This window comes from Seriola aureovittata, chromosome 1 (genome assembly GCF_021018895.1).
Source record: "Seriola aureovittata isolate HTS-2021-v1 ecotype China chromosome 1, ASM2101889v1, whole genome shotgun sequence".
Taxonomy (NCBI): Eukaryota; Metazoa; Chordata; class Actinopteri; order Carangiformes; family Carangidae; genus Seriola; species Seriola aureovittata.
In genome coordinates, this window is record NC_079364.1 from 6,752,194 (window position 1) to 6,773,281 (window position 21,088).

Here is a 21,088-nt window from a genome sequence, read left to right on the forward strand (position 1 = left end):
TGACTCCTCAGGCATCTGTAATAAAGAGCAGGACAGTTCACTGCCTTCTCTGATGTCTGGAGCGATTCATTATGTAATCACTTTCATGGCAGACTGCTTCATTTCAGTTTTTGCTAAATGGAGTAACCACTTAACTTCAAATTAAACTGTCACATCCACACTTCTTATCTGCATTCATCCTGCTACATGACTCTGTGCTAATGAGATGGATTGAGTTTAGAGTTATTTACATTTTATCACCGATTCAGCCTTTTTTATTTTATTTTCATTCCATGTTTTATTTTTCTGTGTTTGTGCATGTGTCTTGTGTCGTGCTGTGTTGGCGTGTTCTGTGTCTATATTGCCTCTGTGTGTGTTGTGTAGTCTGTAGAGAACCATATGGACCGTATAAGCCCAAACTGCATAGCAGGAGCTAGCAGTCCCTATAAGGTAGTATCATTTACTGTACCAGTCCAGGCCCTGGCTCTGTCTGTCCGTCTGTCTATCGGAAGAGTCACTGCAAAGCCAAGCTTGAAGGAGCAAGTGCATTAAACTTTGGAATAATTACTGCACCAGCTGCACAGGGCTCGGGTTTGCAGGTTAAGGTTAAGAGGCAGCACCAAACTGGGTGAATCTGTTGATGTCTCCTCTCCAGCTTGGACTGAAAGTGACTGCTCTGGCAATTTTTCTGGCATAAAATCTACTCAAGGCTCTTACGCTTAGATCTAACGTCTGATCTTTCCCTCTCCCTGGGACACCTATGGCATCCACTCACATAACCTCACATCCGATCCCTACCAATAACACGTCTCCCTGTGTTTCTCACTCCTTTCTCCCCTCTAGCTGGACTGATTCTGCTGGACCAAAAGCAAAAAAAAAAAAAAGACTTTTTAAGAGAGTTGGCACCTACAATTGATCTACTAACTTGCATGCTCACTGTCAGGGCTGTGTGAGGCTTGCTAATCATGTAGGGTGTCGTCACTGGGGGAACCCAAATCAACAGGCAAAATTGTATTTAATTGTATACCTCTACATGTTTCCTTGTGAATGTGGCTCTACTTTATGCCACTTTCATGGGAAGTGGGAATTTTTTCATAGAGCCCAAAGCAAGTGTTTTGGAGGTATATAGTTTTCTGTCCTAATCCTTATAGATGGAAATTAACCTAACAGTATTTATTATGTATAAACAGTATTTCTGAAGAACAGGCTTCTGAGCATTAATTTTTCAAAGCAGAAAAGAGCACTGCAGCTTTAGTGTGTCGTGAACCTTGATGTATCGGTTTGCTTTGCTTTTCCAGGTGGAGGCAGATCTGGGATACCCAGGAGGCAAGGCTAAAATCATCCACAAGGAGTCTGATATAATCATGGCATTTGCCATCAATAAGGTAAGTTTTATGTGTGAGTGTGTATGATTAAAAAATATCGAGAGACTCTTTATTTTACACACCCATAATATTTATTTCCTGTAAATAACTATGTAATTTGGTACTAAATAAAGGGTAAATACAACACCATGACGTCAGCATCTTTTCCAAGTACGTTATTCTGAATATACAAATGAAACTGTTGCAAAGTCCACCTTTAATCATGCCTTTTCCTCCCTCCTTGTCTCTCTCCTCCCTGGTTCCCTCTTTCCTAGGCTAATTCTAACGAGATAGTGTTGGCCTCCACTCATGACGTCCAGGAGGTCGACGTGTCTACTCTAGTGGCTGTCCAGCCCTACACTTGGATAGGGGAGGACTTTGATAAAGAGTCACGCAGGTCAGATTCAAGGCAGTTCTCAGATGAAAAGAAACAAAGTTGCAGTTTGACAAGCATGGGAGCCAAACTGCACACTGTCTTAGTCTTAACATCTCTAAAATCCCACCTTTCTTTATGTTTTCTTTTACAGCTCTGACGACATAGACCATCGCTCCTCTCACACCAACATTGCCCAGGCTAGCTCTGTCCCTTTTGCACCACCACAGATGCCGGTCTCTGCATCCATGCCGTGGCTCGGCAGCGGGCAGACCAGCATGGGAGCCAGTGTGGTACGACCTTATTCACTACAAACATAGATATACAGTAAACGGATATGCAGTTGTTACTAATTGCCACCAGGGGGAAACTAAGCTCTGTTTTGGGGCCTGTATGCAGCCTAGGACCTGTGGTATGACTGCAGTCTTTTCATTTCCTGACAATCTGCGGTACACAATAGATGCATCAGTTAAATTTAATAACATCCAATAGGTCTAAATGTAAACTTGAAAAAAGCATATGTTTCAGATTTAGAGAGGCACTAGACCACTTGGATTTCACTCTGTGGTCTGTGTCCCCTGCACATTTTTGGAAGAAGTGTGTCTGTATTTTTAATTGTTATTGTTGTTAAATCAAACTGAGCTGTGACGACTAAACAGCTGGCCTGCTGAGTCTATGCAGGCTGATACAGAGAGGTGGTGTGTTTCCATGGCAGAGATGGATGCATATAAACACAGATAGCAGCAGCTCTCACAGCCGGCTACCCAAGGTACAGTTCTGCGTCACACTTAACACGCAGCCAGGGTTCTCCATGTCCCAGCCGTGTTGATAAATGTTGGCTGGGATACACTTCGCAAGACAGGACAGGCATACAGGTTCAGTGAGTTACGGAAGGGGGGGGGGGGGGGTTTCCTAAGTGTGCAGTGGGAGTCTGGTTACTTAAGATCCCAGCATTTAATGCCTGGATTGATAGTCATTGGATGACCATCTTCCTGATGTGCAGAGTCCACCCAAGAGGAAGGGTGAACTTCACCTCCGAGTATGCGTTGTGCCTCGTGTCAACAAGTTCTGAATTGAAGCAGGAAGCTTTGTGAAACCGTTGCTGAGCAGTATAACGCTGCCTGACTTTTATCTGCGATTTATTTAAGACTGGTCTTTGAGTCTAGAGCGCTGTATCATCCTGCTGTAAAGAACCAACACACTAAAACATCCTTCAGCTTCCACTCCCAGTGAATGAAGTGTGATAACAAGAAAAGTGTTTACAAATAGGAACGGGACCAAAAATATGAGGGTTAGGGAAATATTGATAAACCGAAAAAGGTTACATTTCCTGAAGAAAATTTAAGTAAGCTTGCTCACACCAACATATGCTGGAATAAATGCTGTAAACAAGTAAAAACGTTTGAACTGTTGACTTAAGTGTAAACAAAAATTATGTTAAAGTGAAAACCCAGACAGCAGTCACAGTCAGGTGAAGTCATACTTTATAAATTCTGTTTTTATGTAATTGTTTTTATCTGTGTTTTTCAGATTATGAAGAGGAATCTAAATAATGTGAAGAGAATGACATCCCACCCCATATATCAGTATTGTAAGTGCCTACATTACAGCCTGTGCATATCAGGTCATCAGCAGTACACAGCTGAGTTTTTGTCTTATGTTTCTTTATTTACTTCTACTTACCGTCATGTTTGTGTGTGTGTGTGTTAGACATGACGGGGGCTCAGGACGGTAGTGTGAGAATGTTTGAATGGAACAGACCTCAGCAACTTATTTGCTTCAGACAAGCAGGCAACGCTAGAGTCACCCGGCTCTATTTCAACTCCCAGGGCAATAAGGTACACACACACACACACACACACACACACACACACACATTTGTTTTGTCTATTCGGTATGATTGTTCCGATTGCTCCGTGTTCTTCGTTTAGTGTGGAGTCGCTGATGGAGAGGGTTTCCTCAGTCTCTGGCAGGTCAACCAGACATCCTCAAACCCCAAACCCTACCTGGTGAGGTCACGTCTTCATTCACCACCCCAGCATACACATGCACATTTTAAGATAGAAAACTCAATAGGAGTCATTAAAACTAATATGCACTCTTTGTTTTTCTGTTCCTGCCGACAGAGTTGGCAGTGCCACACTAAGACCTGCGGTGATTTTGCCTTCATCACATCCTCCAGCCTCATTGCCACAGCCGGACAGTCCAACGATAACAGGTCAGCATCCGCACTAAGGAACACCACTGTTAAACCAATGCTACTCTTTTTCTCTTGGTATTGATTGAATAATATTATCTTTATTTTTGCACAGAAATGTTTGCCTGTGGGATACTCTGATTTCACCTAGCAATACCATGGTCCATGGTAAGAAATCCCAAATGCTTTAACCAAGCCAATGTTAATGATTTTCCCTGTACATGGAGTTGTTTTGTGATCCAACTTCACATTTCTTCCCTCCCACCCCTTCAGCGTTCCCCTGCCATGAGAACGGGGCCACTGTGCTGCAATATGCTCCTAAACAGCAGCTGCTGATCACTGGAGGCAGAAAGGGCTTCGTGTGCGTGTTTGACATCCGCCAGAGGCAACTGCTCCACACTTTCCAGGCCCATGACTCAGCCATCAAGGCCCTCGCACTGGATGCCTTTGAGGACTTCTTCGTCACTGGCTCTGCAGAGGGCAACATGAAGGTGACTCGGGCTCCATCACTCACTCACTGACCTGCCAAAACGCATGAGCTGTTATAGACATACATTGATTGTTATGCACGTTATACATATTATACACTATGTGGCTTAAGCATCAGTTTCCATGACATACAGAGCTTTTAGCAGATGTTGGGCATATTTTAAGTAGCAAAACGTGACTTTCCAAGGTGGAATGCAAGTGTATCTATTATACTTAATTAGGACTGTGATGATCATTTCTATTATTGAAAAGTCTGCCAATTATATTCTCGGTTAAATGAATGGTTGATAAAATGACAGTAGACTGCGAAAAACACCCATTAGACGCTGGGACCAGAAAATGTCTGGCATTTTATCTTGAAAATGACTCTGCTGGTTGCCCAGCAACCCAACAGTGGCAACAACACTCTTGGCCAGGAAATACATAGTCTGGTACATAAACATTCTTAAACCCACAACGTGACGTTTTTACTCTTGGGTTTTTCCACAGAACGTGTTAATTAGTGAGATGTACAGGTGGTGCTAAGCAGATGTTGTTACCTCTGGATAGAGCCAGGCCAGATGTTTCCTTCTGCTTCCAGTCTTTGTGCTAGGTTGAGTTAACTGGCTATTGGCTTGAATTTCATATTTTTGTGTACAAATATGAGAGTGTCAGCAGAAAAGCAAATAAACCTAATTCCCAAACCTGATCCTTTTATCTAGTGGGGTCACCTAATGAAGAGATATCCTGATGAATTACCTTATTTAATTACATCTTGAGTGTAACTGGTTCTGCTCACCATACCATGCTGGTTACGGTGAGACTTCGGTATCAGTTGGATGCTGTTTGATAAAGAACAGACACAGACATGTGGTAAAAAGAATTATTACATCGCTTTGAGGAAGCGTCACAGCGCTCGAATTGAATTTGGCACTTTCAGGTTCCGCATATTGAAAATAATGAAGATCTGGAAGAAAACTTAACATCTGTTCTGTCCCTTCTCATGCTTCCTCTATCTGCAGGTGTGGAAGTTAGCCGGCCACGGGCTCATGCACTCTTTTAGCAACGAGCATGCCAAGCAGTCCATCTTCCGCAACATCGGCGCTGGCGTCATGCAGGTGGAGACACGGCCCGGTAACCGCATCTTCACCTGTGGAGCAGACGGCACTCTGAAGATGAGGGTCCTCCCCGACCGCTACAATATCCCCAGCAGCTTGGTTGACGTCCTGTAACACCGACTTCCACTTCTGCAGGTCCAAAGAGGAAAAAGACAAAGAAAAAACACAAAAAGCTTATGTAACACTCACTAGGCATTAATAGTATAATCGATGGGGGAAGAGTTAGTCAAAAGATCACCACGCTTTTGGCATCTTTCTGGGTGTGCAGTGTTCATGGGTTTACTGTTGATGTAAATCATGTCCAGAATGACAAACGGAGCTGCAAATATTTTTTTCCCAAAGGCTGAAAGCAAAGTTACAAGCAAAAGTTATCATACTTGATTTTAAAGCTAGATTTATTGTAATTTATTGAAGAATCTCTACTCTTAGAGTGTGTCCATAGGGAAGCTATGCATGTCCTGTTCTCGTTACGCGGTGCAATCACAGGTCTATTGATAGTGCTCTGTAAAAGTGCTCAAGCAAAAATTTTAAAAGTGTGTAACTGTCGTCATTTTGTGCCCACAGCTGAAATCTCTTAGCATCTACTGTAACCAGCACTGTGGTTTGTTATTAAGTCAGTGGTTTCCAGTGTGAATCGAGTTGTTGGAATCTGCATTTTGTTTCAATGGTTTTGCCCCCTCCTGCCTTTTTGCCCGGCTTTTCTCAGCCCTTATGGAAGAGTTAATGGTGCATTGCTCCTATAGTGACACCCCACCCTTAACCCCACCCGGCCCCTATTTCACTGGCTGCCCATCGCTCGCTCTGGCCTCTCCCGGTTTGGGCTCAACCCGGCCTGGGTTGGTCGTGGAGCGCGTGTCCACTCTGCTGTGTCTGTCATCTGTACGCCTGCCCGCTCACATGCCCTCAAATGCCTGTTTGTGTGGCGAACTCACTGCTAGAACATTCCTGTTTGGAAGATGATGTGTTTTACTCCTGTGACTGTGATTTAAATGTTTCCATCTGTCTGGTCCAAACCTAAAAACCCACCCACCAAGAGCAGAAACACAAAGGTTCACTTCTGGTTTTGCACAAGATATTCTTGAATAAGTTTTTTTTTTTTTAATTATTATTTTATTATTTAAATTATTTATATGTTTGTGTTTGTTTGGTTGGCCATTCCTTTTTAAAACTATTTAACTTATTGCCTTTTATTTTAGGAATGTAAGGGGTTTTACTGTATCTGACTGGGAGATGTGCAACACAGTCTACTGTACGTAAGTGTGTGTTACCTCGCTAGTTGTTTTTACTGTTTCATCCATAAGGAATAGATATTTGCACTCAAATTCTGGAGACACTAAAAGTTTATTTCAAATAAATAGGTTATTGAAGAAGAAACTGTTATATACAAATGAATGTCTGGCTTTATTTGGCCTAGTAGTAAAACGTTTGAAATAGTTTTAATATATAAATTATATAAATATATATATGAAATACCACAACAGCTTGTACAAACATGAAAGCATTTCTTTATTTTTGGTTTGTATCATACCAGCTGGATTAGTTGTAACTTTTGTTAAGTGTATGTATGGTATTTATTAAAGAGATTTGTGTTTCTCTCCCTCTTTCTGCCCACTATGTGTACTGTATGTATCTTGTGTGTTTTACCAATGGTCCTACTGGTGTCTGGTGTGCGTGTTTGTGTGTGTGTGCATGTAATAATGCAAAAGAAGCCAATATCATGGGTAGACACTCACTGGGGCACTTGAGCCTGAAGGTATGTGAGAGAACAGGTCATGGTCAGAGTTTTACCTTTGTAAAGTGAATAAATTCTTTTTATTTCATCAGGGTGAGTTGAAGCTGTTGTTTTAATTTTCCGTCAAGTGGAATAAGTGACCAGGGACCATGCTGCTTCACTACAAAGGCAGGTGGGCTGTTTATATGTGGAAGATATCTGGGTCTGGGTGACATGTACATCTGTATAAAAATACATAAAAGAATCACCATGCAAATACACAAAAAATAATGTAACAACTTACACTACAGTGGCGTAATAAGTTTTTTTCACACAATTAGTAACTCTAAAATCTTACATTACATAGTACATTGACAATAGGATATGAATACAGCAGTATATCTTTTTGACTATGATAATAATTATTGACCAAACATTGATTTCCTTGAGTGAATCTAATTTTTCACAACTGACTACAACACCTGACAGGAGGATGAAGCTGACACTGGTGTGTACGTATCTTTTGGAAACCTAAATATGACCAGTTTTCAAAGATGGAGTGATTAGTAGTTGTAGTCAGCAGTCGTGTGTGTCATCCTCAGGCTGTTTGTCATTCATCATTGATGAAGTGGACCACGTAGAGCCTGACATAGCTTTGGTCCCACACATACAGGTGTCTGTCCTTCGGGCTGTAGGAGAGCATTGCCAGCACGCCACCTGGAGACCTCAGGTCAAAGGTCACATTGACCGGCTTCCCTTTAAGCAGGTCAAAAGCAAAGGTGACTCTGGTGTCCTTGGTGTCGGTTACATACAGGACACCACAGGCAATGAAGGCGTTGCCAGCCTTGGTGCGTGGGTAGGTGGTGTTTATGTAGGACGTGACGGAGAAGGTCTTCTGGTCCAGCTGGGCCACCGTGATGCTCTCGTCCACACTGGAGGCGAAGATCAGCCACAAGCCGTTCTCATCCGCTGCGAATTTAAAGTAAGTCTTGGAGTTGTAGAGCAGATAAGCGAGGCTGTGGTGCAAGGCGTTGTCTATACTGAGGGTGTGAAGCTTCCTGGTGTGAAAGTCAAATCTGTAAACAAGCGGCACCGTGTTAAGCATGGGGAATGGAACAAAAGGAAACGATAGCAAAGCATCTAACTCTGCATCACACTGTCTTTCAGCCAGGGGCGTAGTTCCAAAACAAAGACATTAACTTTTTAATGTCGTCAACAAAAGGCATCAAAAACGTCATAGAAACGTCATTAAACGTCATAGTATAGCAAGGCATAAAAAATATCATGAAAACAAGTTTATTCAAATATTGATAGGGAAAATTCTGTCCTCCCAAAATAATGGTAGGGACATGTCCCTACCGTATAAATGCAAACCTACGGCCTTTCTTTCATCTTACCTGGCGATGCTGGAACTACCAGCCATATGATAATAGAAAGAACCGTTGTGAACAGTGTGGCCGCAGCCATAATAGAACTTTCTGACGTCCACAATTTCACTGCTGTTGTTCTCGAAGGAGGCAATGCTCGCATACTCCTTCACCACACGTCCTGGGGAAGAACGAGAGAAACACACAACCTGGGTTTGAAATACAAAGATTGATATTTTTTTCTGTCAGTGTCCATGTTGATCTTCCTCCGTAATGAACCAACCAGAAAAGTGCTCTGCCACCCATATGCGCTCATCGTTCAGCTGAGCGGTGTCTTTCATCCACGTGCCGAAGGTGCTCTCCATCTTCGTCACATTCCTTGGGTTGATCAGAGACTTAATCAGGCACTCTGAGGAGAAACAGAACGACAGCAAGCTTAGTCAATCACTACTCTGCCACACAGCACATATTGTACATGTTGACACACTTCTCTGAAAACACACCGTTCTTCTTAGCGGGCTTCTCATGCAGTTTCACCGCTTCCTTTGGAGATGAATTTTCATCATTTGGAATTGCATGTAACGTCCCTGTCAGACACAATTTCATCTCACGTTATTCAGTGTTCACGCAGTGTTTACATGACAGAACAATCTCACCAGCTGGTTTCTACATGTATGTAAATTTTCAAATTTCCACTTTTTGATCTTGTAGCTTTATGATCATATGAAGAACTTCTCATCCAAGGCTGTTAGCTGCAGAACAGCTACTCACCCAGGGTCTGAGCAGCCTGAAGGTGGGCTCTGTGATGCCTTGTTCTGGGAGGCCCTTGAGGCCCAGGAGGTCCAGGAGGGCCCATGGGCCCAGGAGGTCCTGGAGGACCAGCACGGCCTGTACAAAGAAGAGGGGACAACATCTAACGTGTCTGGATACAGAAAGTAAGTTTATTTATTACATTCCCTCCCTGCCAAGTGGTTCATGTGAGTAAAACTCTACTTGCCCTCAATAATGACATCATTGGATGGTTGTCCCTTCTCTCCGGGAGGCCCAGGCTCTCCTTGCTCTCCTTTTTCGCCAGGTTCTCCTGTTTCACCTGCTGGCCCTGTGCGGGACGTTATACAGAGCAGTTCTAAGATTGTGTTCCTAATCTCAGTACATGTTTCCCTGTTAAAACCATGAATGAATCCATTGACTTGCTGAGGGTGAATCATATGCCAAACCTCTGTGGAGGACAGAACAAAGTGAAGTGGGAGAATACAGGGAGAGAGTTTTCCAGTTCATTCAGCTGAAGCCCAAAACCGCAGAGATGAATAATATTAGTGGAGGATGAGAGAGAAATGCAGCTGCAGTCATTCATAAAGTAGACAGCACTGTCTGTAAAATCTGATGTCATTATGATTCATGGATAGATCAGGGAACTGGGTGTGTTGGTGTGTTGTGAGTTTCTGTTTTTGTGACGTTCTCGTGTGTGTGTGTGTGTGTGTGTGTGTGTGTATGATTTTAAGTGACTTTGGTGTTTTGTTTTGTTCTTTTCTTATACCCCAAGGTCACTCTCAACCTTTTCACTGTTATATTGTACCAGTAGTTCCTCATTCAAATGGCCAGCGTCGCCTGAGGCACTATGGGATGGTGAATAGAGCCTCACTTTTTACTTACCTTTTTTTCCTCTTTTCCCATCAGCCCCGGGTGGTCCATTCATTCCTGGGAGGCCATCCGTCCCATTGTGGCCGGGCAAACCGTCAGCACCAGGCAAACCTACAGTAACACAAAAAAAATCTTCACCATGGGCTGAATGGGAAACATATTCAGCAAGGACATGGGTCACTAAACCACAAAGGAGGCATACAGTAGAGTATGGCTGGATTTTACATTTGGATCCAGAATTAAAGGTTCACTTACCAGGCGGTCCCGGGGGTCCTGCAACACAAGGTTTAAGGACGTTAACAGAATAAAAAGTGATATTTTGGACATGATTAGCCAGGTTAAAGTATTTCAGTGAACATACCGGCTATGCAGACTCCCTTGGTGCTGTTGCAAATGTCGATCAACAATTTGATCTGAGGAGGACGAGAAAATATCAAAATATGATTAAAACACTGTGATGCACCAAATTTTACCAGCTCAGCTTGAATAACCAACTGTGGGGCCCTGTGGCAAAAATGTGGTGAAAGAAGTATTCAGATCCTAAAAGTAATAATATGAAAATATGAAATATGAAAATGCAATTAAAAGTAAAAGTATTCATGCAGCAGAATGCTCAAGGAAGATGTTTTGATATGTAGAGTATAGAAGTATTATTATCATTATTATTATCACTGATGCTAAATGTGAGAAACATTTTTATTATTGTAGGAATTTGAAAATGCTGTTAGACAAGTTTCATAAACAGAGCATGTTTCATTTGTAGAAATTTGATCTGCAAAGTAACTGCCGTCAAATAAATGTTGTGAAGTAAAAAATATATTTTTCTCTGAAATTCAGTGGAGTTGAAATAATAAGAAGAACAAAATAAAATACACTACAGGAGTAAATGTGTTACTTTCCAATACTGCATTTCACCAACTCTCTGTGCATTGTGTGTGTAATAGTTTGTAATTAATTAGTTTTCATAATTTGAATAAGAAAACATTTATTTGCTCACAGTAACAACTGAGATAATAAAGGCCCTAAAACTAGATTTTAACTTGGGCCCCTCTACAACACGGGGCCTTGAGATTATGTGCTGCCTTGATGTCTTTATCATTTCAGTTTGTCTTGTGCTGATAGTGAAGCATTACAGCCTGACCAAAACAAATTAGCTGGACGTGCCATCAGGCGCCCCGATGGTCACAGGCGCAATTGTCCATTTGAACCACTTGGTGATCCAGCATTTGTCATCAATGACAATACATCAATACATCATCAATACATCATCAAATCTAGGCGCCTGCTCTCCCTCATTCCTCCTCTCTCATTCACATCATCTACCAGCAGGTATCTCATCTCACCGGGACCATGGAGTAAGTCATCATCGTCATCATGTCATCCTGCACATGCGCCTTGTGGTAACTATGGCTGTGTCGGTGCTTGTGCTTCAGCTCATGCTTCATCTTCTTCTCTGTGTCCTCTCCCACCTCCTGGCTGACCTCTTGCTGATAGAGCTCCTGTCCGTCTTCCTGGTGAGGCTCGTGGTGAAGCTCCTGCTCCAACTTTTTTTCACTCCTCTTGTTCCTGGAGTACTGGTATTGGTACTGGTATTGCGGCTGCTGTTCCCCAACGTTTGCTCGAATCCCCGCCGCTCTCCCGGGCACCTCCTGGAGGAACTCCACCACCGAGCTTTGCTCCACGTCCGTCAGCCTCACCTCTGTCTGCTCCAGCCTGGCATGTTGCTGATTCTGCTGGACCATGAGCACCAGAAGGCCCACAGAGTTCATCAACGCCACGACACACGTCCCGTACAGCACCATCCGCTGAGGGAGAGTCATGCTGGGTGTCGGGATCCACATGGTTACCACCTCACCTCCTCTTTTCTGAGGGTCACCCACCAACCTCAGCATTCACAGGGGAATACAGTTCCAGCACAGCAGTCAATATAAAAGATAAAAGTCAAATGGGACAGAGACAGTCCACGTTTTATCACCCTGTGATCCAAGATGCTGTCACCAAAACTCAAGTCAAACCAACTAAAGACGAATCCAACAGGAAGGAAGTCCTCTTCTGAAATTCAACGTCCTGTTCAGGTTATTTGAAAGTCCAGTCAGCTTCAGCGTCTGTGCTCCACCTAGGTCGTCTATCGGAAGGCAGACTGGTAAATACAGTGCTTGTTGTGTTGTTCACCAAGTGGAGAAGGGGTTGTGGGTATGTGTGTGTGTGTGTGTGTGTGTGTGTGTGTGTGTACATGCTAACCAGTAATGTAGGAGTGGGCATTACACAATCTTCTGAGCTTGTCTGGGAAGAAACCCCCGCCTGTTCAGTCACCTGATTTATATTCAGCACAGCCCATTCTACTGCACAGCCGTGGGCAGACTGACATCACAACACACACACACACACACACACACACACACACACACACACACACACACACACACACACACACACACACACACACACACACACACACACACACACACACAGTCACACACGAACATGCACATATGTATGATGTACCCATGAAAGCAGGATTCCAGACATATACATGCACGTCATCATTAATATTATTATTATTATTACAACAAAACCAATCTTGAATTAAAAAGAAAATACATTACATCAAAATGCATTAACATCATGCCTATTAATGCCCTAGCTCTCATCCCCATCTCCCAACTCCTTCCATTTCTCCCCTGGGTGCTGGCCCTCGTCACATCTCCACAGCTTCCCTCCACCAACTACAACAATGACCCATTTCCATTGCTTTGATTTGGGCCAGTAAAGTGACATTTCACCAGAACAATGACAGTTCAGCAGAAAAAAACAAATCCACTCCAGGCATTCCCAGTGAGCAGTGGTTATTACGGCCTCTGCTGACTGAAGTGCAGGTGCTGCTGGTCCATTTTCTGAGAGTTACCCAAGTAATTACTCAGATTTAAAAAAAAAAACAGTGTGTGTTACAGTGAGTCAGTTAATTGGCCTCTCTGGTGACACGGAGCAGTGCCGGATTCATTTAGCTGTCCTATGCCCTCTTGCAGCAATGCTGTGCACCCCACACACAGACCCCCACACACACACACACACCCCCACACACACACACACACACACACACTCACAGGAAGAGGTAAGACATGCAACATTACTGTTAAATTCAGGTTCTGCGCTCTCTTAATCAGGGCTGGAGTGTGTGGGCTCCCGCCTGAGGCTGTAGGTCACTGACTGCTGACAGACAGTTGGACAGTTGCTCCAGCAGATGTGTAGATGTGTACGTACATACAGAGCATTGAGGTCATTCCTTTGTTGTCTCTCATTCACTGTGTTCACAGCGCTGCCAGTTTAGACTGAGAACTAAAAGCAGAGGAGCAACCTCTGATTCCACATTCCACACTACGACGACCTTAAAGCTGATTTTATATTTGGACGCTTTAATGTTTACAAAGCTGCTTTATGAGTCACACAAGGTGATGATCCATTAAAATGAACCATGTGGTGTAAAAATGTCAACATGCCTGCAAAATCTTCAGCACCTCTGCTCTCTCGTTGACTTTTTCTGGTTGTGTTTCCTCCTTCCCAGGGTGCAGCTGCTTGGAGAGCGGCCTTATCTCTCCTCTGACCGCAGGGCTCACAGGTCCAAGTCCATCCCTCTGTTCCAGGTCAAAGACAGCCAGATGACCTGATGTGTCCTTATCCTGTTTAAGTGAAAGCAACTGTGAGTCTGTTTATTCTTTACACTGTTATCTATAACGTTTCACAAGTTTAAACTCTTACTAATAGATTAAGAGATGGAATAGATTAAATCATTAAAATGCCACACAAGAAAGCCAATACATAAAATCATTGTGAAAGTGAACAAATTGTATTTATTGCATTTATTGAACGTATGAAATGAGATTTGAATTAAAGTCAATGTGAGACAGATATTATTGAGGAAAGTCTCAGATCTTCCATGTTAAGTATGTTATGTAAGTAAAGTTTACTATGTAAGAGTATCTGGAACAAATGGTAACGCTACACTCTTTGGAATTTAACTCCCAGTGTTGTATGAGAAAGGTGGTTGGGGAGTGAGTTATATCATTTTTTTTGGCAACTCAATCAATTTCTCAAGGTTGTTCTGGCAGGTCACACGAGAGCATATCCATTCTCTTTCCCTGCATGTCATTCCCCCTATGTCTCGATCGTGTGTTAACTCTTTCTGTATAACTAAAGAATATCTAAAAAAACATACATTGTTAAAATACACGTGGAACTTTCTTCTGTTCTATAAGCAAAAGCAAAGATATTACCAGGGTAATGATGTGAACGTGAACGGTAACTGAGGAGTTAATCAGTCGTGTTCAGACGTCATACACGCTCTGACATTACTTGTCTGCAGCTCTCTGTTAGTTTTGTTTGTTCACTTCTGAACAACTCCCTACACATGTGATGGAGACAAAGATGTGGTTGACCACAGCACAGGGCTCAGAGACGAGGTTACATTAACTTCTGTTTTTGGGCGAAAAACGGGGGGTGGTGGTGTCTCTCTGCTTAATCATGCAGAACAATCTAAGCCATCACACAGGGCATCGTTATCGAGTCAGGGCCTCAGCTCACAGTCGGCCACTTGAATGTTTCACATTCTTGGACTCGTGTGTGGGTGGTGAGTGAATTCACAGAGTCCTTTATACAGAGTGAGCGAATGGAACAAAGGCAGAGACAAAGCCAGACAGCATGGGGTTTTTGACAAACTGAAAAATAAATAAAAGTGGATTTGGACTTGAAAGTAAGATGGTTCATAGAAAGCAATATCCAATTAAGGGCTGCCTGAAAAAAAAATCTGTTATAACACAAAATAGATGAAATTAAAAAGACATTTTTTAAAGAAACTAAAATGAGATAAAAGAAAAATAAAAAAAAAGACATAAAAAATATATATAAAAAGATATTAATATATATGTGTACATACTTTATATATAACAGGTTATACATTAGATACAGTATGTTAAGAAATACACAGCAGATATGTACATGCACAAATACAAATAAGATTTGATGAAACAAGTGCATAAATACACATACACCGCGTTCCAAATTATTATGCAAATTGGATTTAAGTGTCATAAACATTTAATTTCTTGTTTTTCAATTAAACTCATGGATGATATTGTGTCTCAGGGCTCTTTGGATCATTGAAATCAATCTCAGACACCTGTGATAATTAGTTTGCCAGGTGAGCCCAAGCAAAGGAAAACTACTTAAGAAGGACGTTCCACATTATTAAGCAGGCCACAGGTTTCAAGCAATATGTGAAAGAAAATGGATCTCTGCTGCTGAAAAGCGTCAAATAGTGCAATATCTTGGACAAGGTATGAAAACATTAGATATATAACGAAAACTTAAGCGTGATCGTCGTACTGTAAAGAGATTTGTGGCTGATTCAGAGCACAGACGGGTTCGTGCAGATAAAGGCACAATGAGGACGGTTTCTGTCAGACAGATTCATCGGATTAGGAGAGCAGCTGCTGAAATGCCATTACAAAGCAGCAAACAGGTATTTGAAGCCGCTGGTGCCTCTGGAGTCCTGCGTACTTCAAGGTGTAGGATCCTCCAGAGATTTGCAGTTGTGCATAAACCTGCTATTCGGCCGCCTCTAAACAACGCTCACAAGCAGAACCGGTTGCAGTGGGCTCAGAAATACAGGAATGTGGCGGAGTCATGTTTTGGGCTGGAATCATTGGGAGAGAGCTGGTGGGCCTCTTTAGGGTCCCTGAAGGTGTGAAAATGACCTCTGCAAAGTATGTAGAGTTTCTGACTGACCACTTTTCTTCTGTGGTACAAAAAGAAGAACCGTGCCTTCCGTAGCAAAATCATCTTCCTGTATGACAATGCACCATCTCATGCTGCAAAGAATACCTCTGTGTCATTGGCTGATATGGGCATAAAAGGAGAGAAACTCATGGTGCAGCCCCCATCTTCCCCTGACCTCAACCCTATTGAGAACCTTTGGAGCATCCTCAAGCAAAAGATCTATGAGGGTGGGAGGCAGTTCATATCAAAACAGCAGCTCTGGGAGGCTGTTCTGACATCCTGCAAAGAAATTCAAGCAGAAACTCTCCAAAAACTCACAAGTTCAATGGATGCAAGAATTGTGAAGGTGATATCAAAGAAGGGGTCCTATGTTAACATGTAACTTGGCCTGTTAAGATGTTTTTGATTTAAACAGCTTTTGATTTCAGTAAATATGACCTAATGCTGTAAATTCAACAAATTACCATTTTTGGTTCTTTACAACCTATAAAATGTTTTGAAACTCTGTTGTGCATAATAATTTGGAACAGTGCATTTTGACTTTTTTATTTTCGAGAGACACAAGAGCTGCTACAGAACATGTGTTCAGATCACCTCATAACAGTCAGTGAATATGGCTTTGTTTTCATAACTACATAATGACATGCTGGAGTGAATCTAAAGATCTAGTGTGATGGATCACAGCTCTGCTTCTCCATCTACCGGCGGTCGAATGGAGGAATCTGGGAGTTCTAAATTATTCCTTCAAATAATCATTTAAAAGCAAAGTGAACTTTTGATGAGATAATGAGAGTTACAGTATTGTAAAATAAATAAAATAAAAAAAACACTGGTGAACATTTTAAATGTAGCATTTAATTCCAGCTTTCCTTCATCTTTCTTTGAAAAAAAAAATGACAGAAACCTGAAGTACAGATGTTCAAATGTTTAAAAACTGAAAATGTTCTTTTGCTAGACAGATAAAGCTGTATCAATGAAAATAATACCCCCTTTTATGTTATTGTCACAGCCAAAGTGCTGTTTCGAAAGATTTTTAACCAATCTTTTGATGATCAAAGAAGGAGCAATGGCTGCTTCTCATCATCAAAATGTCAAATACACCCGATAAGAAACTCCTTCCAACATTGCAATAAAACATGTACCCACTTAACTAAATCCTCTCCGCTCAAGGACACCGACACAAATCCAACCCCACAAGGTTACAAGTGTATTGTTTTCCTCCTCTGTTTTGGCTTTTGCATCACCCTGACCTGGCTGAGAACCAGCTCTAAGTTGCTTATAAAGGGAAAGCCCCGATCTGTGAGGCAGCTTTTATCGCTCCGCCTGGTCGTGTGCAGGTTGTTTTAAATCTGCCTCCCTATCCCTATCCCATGGCTCTGATCCCTGCTTGTGAACTGGCGATGACTCCTGTGGGTTTGGATGGCATACTGGCGGACTTGGTCTCCATGTCTCCGAACGCCACTGCCGTGCAATCACCGGGCGTCTCTGTGGCAACCAGAACCCTAATACTGCTCGTCTGTCTGCTGCTGGTCGCCTGGAGTCACACAGACAAGAAAACTGTACCAGGTAGGTTCATACATCGGGTCGTACATCAGCATTGACACTTTTGCAGTTTCTCTATTTGTGCTGAAATCCATTTATTTGTCATTTACCGCAACAGGACCTTCTTTCTGTCTGGGTGTGGGGCCACTTCTGTCATACATGAGATTCATCTGGACTGGTATAGGCACAGCCAGCAACTACTACAACAATAAGTACGGAGACATCGTCAGAGTCTGGATCAATGGAGAGGAGACCCTAATAATCAGCAGGTTGGTTTTCTGTTAATCCTTAAAGTTACCAAAACACTCAATCCAAGTGTGAATCTATCATCTGTAGTTTATTTATTTATATATTTATTTATTTATTGCACCATAAGGCCATCAGCAGTGCACCATGTACTGAAGAATGGACTTTATTGTTCACGTTTTGGGAGCAAGCAGGGACTCAGCTGTGTTGGTATGAATGAGAGAGGCCTCATATTTAACAACAATGTCACTTTGTGGAAAAAGATGCGCACCTATTTCACCAAAGGTAACATTTTCACACATTCAGCCCTGCATACATACTAATTGATCCAGTTATTCAGATATGAAATATTTGACTAATCTCTAATCTAAGCCCTGACAGGTCCAGGTTTGCAGAAGACAGTGGAGGTTTGCGTCTCCTCCACACAGACTCACCTGGACGACCTCCAGAGTCTGAGTCACGTGGATGTCCTCGGCTTGCTGCGCTGCATCGTGGTCGACATCTCCAACAGACTCTTCCTGGGGGTACCTGTCGATGGTGAGTAGGCATGCCTTCATTTGTTGAGAAATCTGTTCGTCTGGAGCAAACGCACATGAGTTTGAATTCATCAGCTTCTGTTCAGTTCAGATACAGTGAATTTATGTTACCGCTGTGTTGTGTTCCTGACACATTACTACCCTGCGTGCAGAGAAAGAGCTGTTGGTGAAGATTCACAAGTATTTTGACACGTGGCAGAGTGTGCTGATCAAACCGGACATCTACTTCAAGTTGGACTGGATTCACCGGCGGCACAAGACTGCAGCGTGAGTCACTTTATTATCCACGTTATCAAGTTTCTTCATGCGTGAGCCCACTGTTAGGATCTTTTCTTTTTGCGGCTGAGTTCTTTTAACAGTCAAATCAAGTGTTATATATCTGTTGTCTCACAGCCAGGAGCTGCGAGATGCCATAGAGAGCCTTGTGGAGCAGAAGAGGAGGGATGTGGAGCAGGCAGATAAACTGGACAACATCAACTTCACCACAGAGCTCATATTTGCACAGGTCAGTCTGAGAATCTGAATTTCTTCCTCCTGCTCATATGTGAGAAATCCTCTTATGGTGAAATATCATCCATGTGAAGACAGTCAGCTTATTCACGTGTGTGTGTGTGTGTGTGTGTGTGTGTGTGTGTGTGTGTGTGTGTTTTCAGAACCACGGCGAGCTGTCTGCTGAGAACGTGTTGCAGTGTGTGTTGGAGATGGTGATCGCGGCACCAGACACCATGTCTATCACTCTCTTCTTCATGCTGCTGCTCCTCAAACAGAATCCAGATGTGGAGCTGCAGCTGCTACAAGAGATAGACACTGTTGTAGGTAAGGAGCTGGGAGAATCGAGACTGAAAGACACTGGCACTGACAACATGTAGTACGGATGAAGTGCTGCCTACCCATGCTAGATTTAAAAAACTCATGCTTTCACCACCTGATCTGCTACACATCAAAGGTGCATTTTAATCAATGCAGAGTGTAATATTGAAATGAGATACAGTTTATGTCAAACAAAATAATGTGCATGTGAATTAAATAAGTTTGTCAGACTGCTGCCAGTTTATTAGGTACAAAAGTACTAATAATGACAATCCTGCAAAGGGTTAAACTGCTTTTGTTTGTAGTGTTGTTGACTTGCGTTGTGTTATAAGCACAGCTGAAACAGTTTCAACAAAAACTGAGGATTTATTGCAGGACTGTTGTATTAGACTGCACTGCACTTACTTTTAGTCAAGTGTACCTAATAAACTGGCAGTATGGCAGTAGTGATATGTCATTGCCCTGGTCTTGCTACCTACAGGTGAGAGACGGCTTCAGAACGGGGACCTTCAGAAGTTGCAGGTGCTGGAGATCTTCATCAATGAATGTTTGCGCTTCCACCCTGTGGTGGACATCACCATGCGTCGAGCCCTGTCTGATGACATCATAGGGGGCTACAGGGTCCCAAAAGGCACAAATATCATTCTCAACACCGGTCGCATGCACCGGACAGAGTTTTTCTGCAAACCAAATGAATTCAGTCTGGAAAACTTTGAAAAAAATGTAAGTAAGCGTTTTGTTTTTTTCATGTAAAGTATAAAATTATATGATTAAATAACTTAAAGTGAATAAATCAACTCTTAAAGACATTCAGTCTCACTATGAGCGATGGGCGCCTGCATGAACACAATTTTTTTTCATATTTGACATGAGAGATTTCTGTTGTCGTCCTTGCTCCTCTCACTAGTTTGAGGTGGACAGGTCCCGGCTGAAAAAGGTTATGTCACATATTTCCACGCATCAGTAAGAATTCAGCAACATTTGAATCAGACTGTGACGACGGTTGTTTCTTTACTGTCAATCAAATCTGATAAAACCACGCCCACACAGTCCTCGCAAAACAGATTAGCTGAGTTGCAGACTTCTAATAAACAATATACAGTTAATTAAAAAGTATATTACAGTATGTGACAGGAAAATACCACCTCCTCCTACCTCTCTCATCCATCCTCTGCCCCGCCCCTTCGTCCTCCTCCAGGCTCCTCGCCGTTACTTCCAGCCGTTCGGTAGAGGCCCTCGATCCTGCGTTGGCAAGCACATCGCCATGGTGATGATGAAATCCATCCTGGTGACGCTGCTCTCTCAGTACTCTGTTTGTCCCCATGAGGGCTTGACCCTGGACTGCCTCCGACAGACCAACAACCTGTCCCAGCAGCCTGTAGAGCAGCAGCAGGAGGCCGAACATCTCGGCATGAGGTTCTTACCCAGGCGGAGAAGTAGCTGCCAAACACTGAAAGATAAATATATATGAGCTCCACTGCTTCATTTATATCGTCTCATGACTGTACAGAGTTTTATATTTTGGATTGTATGTATTAAAATTGTGTTTCTACTGGAACTAATAGGCACTGTGTGGAAAGTTTATACACACACACAAATAAATGTAAATTGTTGTACCGATATTGTGTGTTGTTGTCTTCTTTTTGGGTGTTTTCTCATTTCTTCTATATATGTAATCATATATAAATATGTAGATATTTGGTTTTCAGAAGAAGACAGTGACTCTTGGTGTTTCTTTAAAATGATCGACACACTTCCTTAATTTAGCTCTTTATTTTATTTTACTTCTCTTTTTAAATAAATTGATATTTTATTTTTTAGCAGAATTTTGTGTTTGAAAGGAATGAAATTTATGAATTTTGTATTAAACGCAAACCCCAACTCTGAAAAGCCTCAGATAAAAGAGGAGGAATGACGCATGTTTATAAGATGGGGATGCTTTTTTATTTGCACATACTGGTCAG

General features: G+C 42.4%; 3 protein-coding genes across 6 annotated transcripts in view; 2 read left to right on the forward strand and 1 right to left on the reverse strand.

The window, feature by feature from the left end:
• dmxl2 (Dmx-like 2) overlaps positions 1-7,324 on the forward strand; it is a 39,262-nt gene extending 31,938 nt beyond the window's left edge. For 3 of the 4 annotated variants that reach the window (XM_056371197.1, XM_056371206.1, XM_056371214.1), the window contains exons 44-54: positions 364-429; positions 1,278-1,364; positions 1,619-1,740; positions 1,871-2,009; positions 3,247-3,307; positions 3,427-3,554; positions 3,648-3,725; positions 3,843-3,934; positions 4,029-4,081; positions 4,187-4,404; positions 5,404-7,324. In XM_056371197.1, the coding sequence (XP_056227172.1) occupies positions 364-429; positions 1,278-1,364; positions 1,619-1,740; positions 1,871-2,009; positions 3,247-3,307; positions 3,427-3,554; positions 3,648-3,725; positions 3,843-3,934; positions 4,029-4,081; positions 4,187-4,404; positions 5,404-5,613 (1,254 nt within the window). In that variant the 3' untranslated portion in view covers positions 5,614-7,324. The remainder of the gene's footprint in view (positions 1-363; positions 430-1,277; positions 1,365-1,618; positions 1,741-1,870; positions 2,010-3,246; positions 3,308-3,426; positions 3,555-3,647; positions 3,726-3,842; positions 3,935-4,028; positions 4,082-4,186; positions 4,405-5,403) is intronic. The other variant, XM_056371223.1, reaches the window with a different exon arrangement.
• gldn (gliomedin) lies at positions 6,989-12,380 on the reverse strand. Its single transcript, XM_056371244.1, has 10 exons — positions 11,562-12,380; positions 10,580-10,631; positions 10,474-10,491; positions 10,231-10,329; positions 9,575-9,676; positions 9,349-9,465; positions 9,081-9,164; positions 8,861-8,986; positions 8,608-8,758; positions 6,989-8,286 (listed from the first exon to the last, which is right to left on the reverse strand). Exons 1-10 carry the CDS (start codon positions 12,108-12,110, stop codon positions 7,821-7,823), a joined length of 1,764 nt encoding a protein of 587 aa, XP_056227219.1. The 5' UTR covers positions 12,111-12,380; the 3' UTR covers positions 6,989-7,820.
• Positions 12,381-16,934: 4,554 nt separating this feature from the next.
• LOC130173775 (aromatase) lies at positions 16,935-20,746 on the forward strand. The gene is made up of 9 exons (XM_056383252.1): positions 16,935-17,556; positions 17,651-17,801; positions 17,909-18,063; positions 18,151-18,315; positions 18,467-18,581; positions 18,708-18,819; positions 18,968-19,130; positions 19,606-19,847; positions 20,323-20,746. The coding sequence occupies exons 1-9, from the start codon at positions 17,361-17,363 to the stop codon at positions 20,593-20,595; spliced, it is 1,572 nt and encodes a 523-aa protein (XP_056239227.1). The 5' UTR covers positions 16,935-17,360; the 3' UTR covers positions 20,596-20,746.
• Positions 20,747-21,088: the final 342 nt, after the last annotated feature.